A 10,307-nucleotide genomic window follows, 5' to 3' on the forward strand; every position below is an offset into this window, starting at 1 on the left:
ATGGAGGGTAAGAGGGAAGAGCAAACTGGATATGACCATATGATAAGTGAGTGAGAAACCAGGCCAGCTCAAACCCCTGCAGTCCTAGACTACTTGAATGGAGCTCGCAGATGAGAGCAGAGGCCATGGTGAGACACTGAAAGCCCATCACCTCCACCACAGAGGACAGGCAGAGCTTTAAGGATGAAGCGATGAGTGCTGCAGGAAGTATGTGGACGGGTCTACGGCACTGTTTGAGACCACAATTTCTGTGGGAGATTAAGAGTGAGGATTAAAGAACAAGGGACAGTGAGGTGAGGAACAATGAGGAGAGTCTAAGAACTTTACCTGAATGAATGAGAACTAAAAAGCTCCCCTCAAGAAAAGAGGTGTTTCACATAATAGTGTAGCTCAGTTAAATACATTTTTAACAAGAAAATTCTGTGAAGACAGGTACAAGACTGTCCAAATTAATTTGGGGATCACAAGCTCTTGTATTTTCACAATAACAGTAAGAAGATCACAGTGAAGAAACACACGGGTAGGCCAGAGAGATGGCTTGGTGGTTAAGAGCAAGGGTTGCTCTTCCAGAGGTCCCAGGTTTCAATTCTCAGCACGTATATAGCAGCACACAACCTCCTGAAGGGACAGAATGACTCTTTCACAGGAGTAACGTCAGACATTAGAAAACACAGATATTTACATTTTGGTTCCTAACAGTAGCAAAATTATAGTTATGAAATAGCAACAAAACAATTTCATAGTTGGGTTCACCATAACATGAGGAACTGTATGAGAGGATCCCAGCATTAAGGTTAAGAACCACTGTCCTAGGGGAGCTAAAGCCCTTTTCTGACCTCTCTGGGCATTGTACACAAGAGATGCACAGATACGCATGAAGGCAAAAGCCCATACACAAAGATATAATATTTTTAAAAGAAACTAATATATTTTGCTTATCATTTCTGTTAACATAAATTCTACATGCCCATATATTTCTTTCAGCTCATTCATATTCTTTAATTGGGTGTGAAGTCCAGGACAAGCTGAAAAAAAGATAGATACCTGAAATATAAGACTACACCCCCACCCCCACCTGGGTCCTTGCTGTTTCAGAAGACATTAGATACAGACAGGAATAGGAAGTCTGAGATTAAAATATAATGTCAAGTCCAAGAAAATAATTACAAAACAAAGATAAAAAGGTTGTGGTTATCAATCTTAGTATTTATTGAAAGGTGGAAGACAAGGAAAATAGCCTCTCAAATGCCAAAAGCAAATCTGTGCCTTGACTAAGTGGAAATAATCATTTCCATATAAATAAATTGTCCCTTTCAACACCTCAGAAAGCAAAAATACCAAACAACGCTAGTTTATTATTTACAAAAAGAAAAAGAAAAAAAACCCTTACATAGAACTAAATTTTGAAAAAAATTCCTACTTTGAATACACTTATTACATTCCTTAAACATTTAAGCCTAAGAAATTCTTTCCCATCCTTAATTTCCTACCCCTCCTATTTTGGAACCATATTTCAAACAAACTTATTCAGAAATACACACATAAATACAATACACAGTGTTGTGCTAAACCAACCTGATCATTAAGGTCAATAGTTTTGTCATAATGAAGATAATCAATATATGGCTTGAAGTAAATTTGCAACTAAATATCAAAAATGTTTAAATCTTTTGATAGCTAACCTGAGTATGGGATATATGCTAAGACAGCTAAGAAAATATAAATAAAATTTTAAAAAGAAAAAAAAGTATATATATCAAATACCACTGAGGTACCTAAGTTTTTACGTAAAGGTCTGTCTCTCACTTAATAACTTATCTAATATTGACTCTCTATAGCATATGACCTTATTAAAACTATACCTTGAGTGCTTTGTGGTTCTGGTCCAAGATACTGGAAATAAAAATCTTATATTCACATGGAGAATTGGAGTGTACTAACTAGAAAACCATTATTATGCAATATTAAAATAGGAATTTGTGTGTAACAAAGGTAGTTATTAACAAGTTCTCAAATGGCATCTGAAGAGGACTTTAAAAAATAACCCGTTAAGCCTGGGGCATAAGCATGATTCAAGTCTGTAAGGCTTTATCTTGAAATCTTGAGCCTGCTGATTTATACATACTTCACCTTCACAGAGATGTATGCATTTGACAGAGCAATTAATCTGTATGGATAACTATGTAAGAAACTGTACCTAAAAGCAATGGCTATGCTATCTCAGATGTACCTTCCTTTAAGAGAAAACTTAAGGCTCATATATTTTGGAGATACCCTAACGGTGTTTTCTTACAGTATGACCTCAGTGGGTCTACATATATGCGAATGGAAATAAAGCATATTGTGATAAATATATCATTGTCAATTTAAAAACTAAATTTTAACAATATCCCTTCCTATTTCTTAATACTCATATGTTAAGAATTTTTGCTATCCCACCTTAAGAAAGATGGTGAAGAACCCTAAATTTAGCTTAGAGTAGATTTAATGAGTGCAGTGAAAGACAGCTAGTTACATAGAAAACCAAACCCCTATTTACACTGTCATGATTTTTAACTTCTTTATTCCATGAAACTTCCCCCACTGCAAACATCCTGAGATCCTCCTATAAGACACCAGCATTTCCTACTTTATTTGCCTACCTCAAGTCTGGAGATAAGACACTGCTGCTGGTGTTGATGTTCATCAGTTCTAGTGAAATACATTTCTCTAAGTGGTTTCTCCCCAACTAGAAGCATGAGCTTTGATGGCTTACCACAAATGAGGTGAAAATGGAACCCACTGAAATGGAAACAGTGGTCTCCGGAAAGGCAACACAGCACAAGGAAAGCCAACTGAGAATCTTCAACCAAGGCAGGCACCCAGAATAAAACAAACACCAGAACGTTTGCGATCATTAGGGCTCCTTCCATCCACATCACATCCACACAGAGTGGAGGCAGATTGGAACGGTGCTGAAGTCCAGGGGCGCAGACGTCTACTCACCTTCCAGGCACTGCCATCCTGTCTCCTGCACAGTTAACTCCCTAGAGCATCTTTAGAGGAAGTACATCTTATGTTTGTCCTTTAGGCTAGAGAAGAAGGGTCCTGAGGAAGATGATCTGACAGTGTTTCACTAGTTACATCTGTGTACGACGGCTGGGCCCTTAGTTTAAAAGTTCATTTTTGTGATATGGAAAAATGTAAAAGAAGACTTTTAATTACTCATAATTAAACATTGTTTGTCAATGTTTTTAGTCAGCTATTACTAAACATATAGGTGCTTATTAGAAAATTTTCTAAACAACTTATTACTTGCATAAAAAAATTACACTAGGACTAAAGACTCCAGCCACATTAACTTCATTGATTAGAAAGATAAAAGCCCCTGGGGAGGACCCGGACAGGGTGGCTGCGATGCAGTCTGAGCCTGGGCGTGGGGAGCCTGCCGCAGAGATGGCTCAGGACCCCGGTGACTCGGCTACCCCTGGGGACCGGGCCTCTCCGCAGAGCACTGAGCAGGACAAGGAGCGCCTGCATTTCCAGTTCTTAAAGCAGAAGTATGGCTACTATCACTGCAAGGACTGCAACATCCGGTGGGAGAGCGGCTATGTGTGGTGTGTGTAGCGCACCATCGAGTTCTGCAGTGTGTGTGAAAATCCTACAACCCTTTCCGAGTGGAGGGTATCACCTGTCAAAGTTGTAAAAGAACTAGATGTGCCTGCCCAGACAGACTTCGCCATGTGGACCCTAAACGCCCCCACTGTCAAGACTTGTGTGGCAGATGCAAGAACAAACGCCTGTCCTGCGACACCACCTTCAGCTTCAAATACATCATTTAGTGAAAGTCTAAAAAAAAAAAAAAAACGTTTCGGCTAGACGGGGGTAATGGAGTAGACAAGTGAGCTTTCTCCCGTGCCCCTACCTCCTTCACCTCTCCCTTAAAAAAAAAAAAAGAAAGATAAAAGCCATCAACATACTGTTCCTCCCAACCTTTAAAACTCTATTAATTAAATTATTTTCTTATGGTTGAACATAAATATTTTAGAATACAATCGAGGAAGTAGCACTAATATATATTCATCAATTTAAGAAATTGTGCAAAACAATGTACATATATACATTCTCAAGCACACAGGTACATATACACACACATAATGTACATATGTACATTCCCAAGCACACATGTATACACACACACATAGACACACACACACACACACAATCCATATGTATATGCTTTCATAACTGAATCATGACTTTTTGAATGCTTGTACAGAAGGGAAATTTTAAATATTTACTAGATTTGAACACACATTTTCCCTCTATCACATCCCCTCATGTATATATCAACAGAAACATAATATATCAAACAATTAAACTGAATTGTCAGTTTTTGCAAGCTCAACAGAAAGTATTTATTATTATGAACCTTTATTAAGTGGCTCACATTTCAATATAAATCACGCTAAAAAGGTCTTGTAAAGCTATTTACACTACAGTGCTGACACATTTAAAATGAAAAAAGTTGGTATAAATAAGCTCTATGGAAAAACCTTAAATTGTCAAAAAAAATTCTGGCTCATATTACAAAAAATATATTTATATGATTTTGTCAGCTCTATTCTAAAGCCTAATACTCCAACTCAAATGACTTTTCTAAAGACTCCTGTGTATTTAAGCCTATAATGTTTACGGTGCATCTGGCCCTAAGTGCTTGATACTTCACAGTTATGGACAGGCACTGAGGAATGTTACAAAGCTACATAAATTATATTTTGTAACAGACTTGAGAGCAATCCCTAGGCTTGCTTTCAGATTTCATGAATCATTACAAATTATTTTTAAAAGAAAGGCTATACGCAATGTACAAATTTAGCACAAATTGCCGCCATCACTTTTGTCTTGATTTGAATGTACAGAACTATGCTGCCGTGTATCAACTGTATTACTGAGCCTTCCAGGACACGCGTCTTCCTGGAAGTCTTTGTTGGTGTTCTCACATTTAGAATCCCTGTCCATCTGGAAATCTGAGAACTGAACGTGATCCAGCTTTGCCTTGCTGTTCTTGCCTTCTGTATTATTTGGTGTTCTAATCTTTTCAGGTACAGTAACCATCATGGGTTCTTCCTTGATTCTTAGAGATGCAGCAGGTTCGTGTTTAATTTGTGATTCACACTTAGGATGAAGTTTGTCTGACAACACAGAGTCTGAGGAGGTTTGGTTCTCAGCGGGAATCCCAAGAACTGATGATGTGGGACCTGATGTTAGGTCTTTTTCATGAGTAACTGTGCTGTGACAAGTGTCCTCCTCTGCGTGATATAATTTAAGTCGAACGTGCCATGCCAAACTGCATACAGCTGACACTGTCTTGAACTGATGGACAACATTCCTTGGAATAAAATAAATGTCATTATCATACAGCTGAATCCTGGCATAGCGAATGCCTTCTCTCCTCAGCTGATTAAGTTTTGCATCGTCAACCCACTGTACACACTAAAAAAAAAGAAAAAAGAAAAAAGAATACAGGTAAGTCTTTGCAAACAAAATTTAAGTGAAAAATGATAACTATTTAAGTTTTACCTGGGACAGTGGAGGTTCATGTAAGTCTAATTGCATTCGTTGAACTACTTCTAAGAAATCTTCTGCATGAAAACAAATGACATCTTTGGTTACTCGGGGCTGGTCAGGCCTGTAGAGGAGAGTGGTAATAATGAAATCCTCTGCTAATGCGTTATTCTGTTAGGCCCTTAATAAATTCAACTAAAACTAGTTTATGATCAATGCTAAAATCTCCTTAAAAATAAAGATATTTATTTATACATATAATCAAGAGTTTACACCATGAGTTTCAACCTAAACAGGCTAACAACTTTCTTTACTCTTTAGTATTGCTGTCACAAGATCTCAAAAAATTAGAATGTATAATAGATTTACAATTAAAATTGTAATGCTTTGTAAATCATACAAACCATAAAAATTAAATATGTCATTTTAAAAGATAGCTCAATTTTCCTTTAAATTAAGTATTAAAATTGCAAACGCTGCGTAAAAGAAGTTGAAGCAAGCATAGAAAGACATAGACCACATGTTCTCGGTTCTATGTGTATACTGGAAGAGCTAATCTTGGCAAAACACAAAATGTGGTTATCAGAGCTTGGCAGGGGGAAGACTTGAGCATGAAGAGGGTAAGTAAAGGTGTACTTGGATAAGAAGACGAACTGGAGATGCTCAGGAGGCCACAGGACAGCAAGTATGCTTAACACCTAACTGTACATTGCAAAACAGGAAGGAGAACTTGATTCCCACCACAGAAATGATGCATGCTATGGTAGATGTTGGAAGTGCTAGAGAAAGCAGCTGCTGTGTTCTGATGTTACACTGTATGCCTGTTGTTGAAAAATTATACTGTAATTCATAAAATATGTACATTTAATATATCATTAATTTTTATAATTAGAAGCATGGGCAGAGGTGGTTCATACCTATAACCTGAGGTACAGTGACAAGAGGGAAGGGGGGAACAAATGCTTTCTTGTTCATAGAAGATATTAACTATCTACCTGGACACACCCAATCTCAAAGAATCTTGGGCACTAAGTAGGGTTGGGCCTAGTAGTATTAGATGGGATGCATACAACTCCTGAGTGACTCTTGCTTTATTTTATTTCATTGCTGTAGTTACTAGTACATACTAACTGTGCATATTAATGAGACTTAGTAATAAATTAAGAAATGTTCCTTAAAATATTCATATTCTTCACTGGAGACATTAAATTTTATATAAATTGTGAAAGTTCCCAAACTGTTCAATCAGAAATATACAAATACATTCTCAGATGCTCAAAATAAATTTTTGAAGTAAAATTCCAAACAATGTAATATGTAAGGAAATTCTTACCAGGGTCTATCTAGCCTGACAGAGACAATTAGCAAAAACCATAACCAATCAATATGCAGAGTTGTAGAGCCTAGTCTCAGTTAACACACCTACAAAGCACACCCATACCTAAGGCTCAGGACAGCACTGAAGACGACGGAAGGAAAGACTGTAAGGACCAGGTGACCAGGGGCTGTGCTGTGAGACTGTGTCTCCCAATAATGTCAAAGTTTCACCAACATAAAGTCTCACCAACATAACCACCCAAGATGACACCAATAAATATGCCAAACTCCATAGAGGAAAGCCATGGGGCTTCAACCCTATACAAAGAATTACAGGCAACTAAGGAAAGTGGTGGGTAGAAGACTTGTACTTCCTAGGGAAAGGCACTACCTGGGTGTCAAGTGCCCAATGGTCAGCCCTGATAATATACACACTAGTAATATTAGATGGAATCAACAGGTCATACTGGAGAATATGTCTATACATACAAATACATATACGTGCTAGGCAGTGGTGGCGCATGCCTTTAATCCCAGCTCTTGGGAGGCAGGGGCAGGTGGATTTCTGAGTTCCAGGCCAGCCTGGTCTACAGAGTGAGTTCCAGGACAGCCAGGGATATACAGAGAAACCCTGTCTTGAAACAAACAAACAAACAAACAAAAATAAAAACAAATACACACATCCGTGCAGTAAAGAGTGATGAGAGAGTAAGGGATAAATGAAAGCCTCTGAAGGGCGGAAAGGGGAGAGATGCTGTCACTAAATACAGTCTCAAAAACAAAACTGATGGCACAACACAGTCAAATTCCTAAGGTTCAGTGACAGAGTATCATGGATGACATTATTCACGGACAGTATATATGACAGTAAATGACAGTAAACAGTCACTGGAATGCAGACTTTTCAAAGAAATAAAACCAGAAGAAAATCAAAGTACTGAAAGAAAAACACAAGTTGCTTAATAATCCTGCCACCACGATCTCTCTCCAGCTGCATGGGAGCACATGGCCATGGACTAACGCCTCTAAAACTATGTGTAAGTCAAATAAACCCATCCTTCTTTACATTGTTTCTCAGACATTTTTATCACAGCAACAGAGAAGTAACCAACAGACTAACCTAGAGAGACAGAAAGTAGTAGATTAATGGGTATTTGAGGTGAAAAAAAAACAACTGAAGTGATTAGCTGCCCAGAATACTGGAAAAGGTCAAACTTCTGCATCTTCACTGTGGTACTAGTAAATAAATTAGTCAAAATAAGCAACGGACTTAAAATTGGTATATGTTTCATTGAATGCAAATTAAACCAACTGAATTATGAACTGGGAGATGGCTCACTAGGTAAAGCACATGACAAGCAAGTGTGAGGGCCTGAGTTCGAGTCCCAAGACCCACGGAAAGCTGAGCAGTGCAATCCCAGAGATCATATGGCAAGCTCAGAGATGAAAACAAGATGATCCCAGGTGGCTTGCAGGCAGCTGTCCTGGCATTCCCAGCAGCTCAACCAGCAGGGAGCCCTGTCTCACACAAAGACTAACAATGGAGCCTTTCCTCTGACTTTCATGTACACGTATCCACACTTAAACACATCACATGCTCACACACTTTTACAAAAGAAAACCAAGTTTTTAATGAAGCAAACCCCAAATATACAAATCTATGTAAATCCTGTCTTAATAATGCTTATCTGTTATGTAGTACAATTAGTGATTCATAAACCCTGTCCTATCTACAGAAGAGTTCTTTAGTCTAAATCAATGCTAAACAGGACACAGCAGAATACTGTCATCTCAGCAATCAGGAAACCTGAGAAAATAAGTTGGCATAGACAGAAAAGTTTAGCCTATGCAACATGATGTGGTGCTACCTCAAAAAAAAAAAACAAAAACAAAAACCCTGTTTACGGGCCAGGCATTCAGGCACATGCCTTTAATCTCACACTTTGGAAGGCAAAGACAGGCCAATCTCTGTGTGTTCAAGGCCAGGCTAGTGTACACAACTAAATTGGGGGAAGTTAGGAGCCCGTACTGTTCTTCCAGAGCATGTGGATTTGGTTCCCAGCACCCATATAAGTAAATTCACAATTGTCTTCTGTAATGCCAGTTCCTAAGGATCCAACACCCTCTTCTGGCCCCATAAATGCATTGAAATCTTAAAACTGATACTAAACACAGCTCTAAGAATACTTTAAGATAGCCAGGCATGGTGGCACATGTCTTTAATCTCAGCATGTGGGAGGCAGAGGCAGGTTGATCTCTGTGAGTTCAAGGGCAGCCTGGTCTACAGAGCAAGTCAGGACAGCCTCGACTATACAGAGAAACCCAGCCTCAAAAATTGACTAACTTACTAATTTATTCATTCATTTATTCATTCATTTATTAAAGAAGGGGGGCTGGAGAGATGTCTCAGTGGTTAAGAGCACTGGCTGCTCTTCCAGAGGTCCTGAGTTCAATTCTCAGCAACTACACGGTGGCTCACAACCATCTGTAATAGGATCCAATGCCCTCTTCTGGTATGTCTGAAGACAGCGACTGCCACGCACACTTTGCTTGAAGGTGGTATCTGAGGCGTAAACTTCAAGGAAAGTCAGTCTCCTGCCTCCGCATTGTCGCCTGGCACCCCAAACTCAGAGGTGGCCCAGATATGTCCTCGTACTAGTGTGCTAGGAACTCACCAAGATACCATTTTCTTACAGCTAGCAAGAGAAAATTCGGACATTGCTTTCTGACCTTCACCAATGTTTCCAACTATCCTAGTTTAATGTTTTAAGTACTAGAGAGTAATTGAAAGGTTTCTCTCACTCTAAGACATTAGCTGAAAGTGTTAGGTCAAGATTCTCCTCTGCCTGCCTCCAACAAGAACCAGAGAATTAGCATAAGAATACCTCAACAGAGAGGGCTCCACCCCTCTTCCTCCTGCTTCACACCTAGCTACCAGACCCTGCTGACCTGGGTGTGTGGGGGTCGTTTTTTGCCTACGTGACTTCAGTCTAGCACTAGGACTGGGGGAAGAAGGACTTGGACTCACATGCAGGACTAGCACTAGAACTTAGATGGGCTAGGACTCAGATTCATGTATCTCTCTCAGTCCCCGGGGGCCCAGAGCACTTGGGCCCGGGGGATGCAGCACCAGTTCAGAAGAGATAGCTGCTGCTTTAGACCCAGTATGTTTCAGATAGCCTCAGAGGTACCTCAACTGTTGAGCTGCCAGATTTTTTATTTCTCTTTTGCAATGATTGTAAAATCCTCATGTCATTTTTAAAAGAAATACACTCAGATTTTACACCACCCGTGTGTAGTCTGTCAAAGCCAAATCCCATGCCCACCTGGCCAGAATCCCTTGTCCCGTGGAACAGGAACCCCACGAGAAATCCCGGTCCGTGGCAAGCGACAGTATACTAATACATAAAATGAATAAATTTTTGTTCTTTTTTTTTTTTTTT

General features: G+C 39.2%; 1 protein-coding gene across 1 annotated transcript in view; it reads right to left on the reverse strand.

The window, feature by feature from the left end:
• Positions 1-1,185: 1,185 nt before the first annotated feature.
• The window catches only part of Rsbn1l (round spermatid basic protein 1 like), a 69,846-nt gene continuing 60,724 nt past the window's right edge, over positions 1,186-10,307 (reverse strand). The window contains exons 7-8 of the mRNA XM_031380291.1: positions 5,563-5,671; positions 1,186-5,475 (exon numbers count right to left, since the gene is read on the reverse strand). Of these exons, the coding sequence (XP_031236151.1) occupies positions 4,855-5,475; positions 5,563-5,671 (730 nt within the window). The 3' untranslated portion in view covers positions 1,186-4,854. The remainder of the gene's footprint in view (positions 5,476-5,562; positions 5,672-10,307) is intronic.

This window comes from Mastomys coucha, unplaced genomic scaffold, assembly GCF_008632895.1.
Source record: "Mastomys coucha isolate ucsf_1 unplaced genomic scaffold, UCSF_Mcou_1 pScaffold19, whole genome shotgun sequence".
Lineage (NCBI taxonomy): Eukaryota > Metazoa > Chordata > Mammalia > Rodentia > Muridae > Mastomys > Mastomys coucha.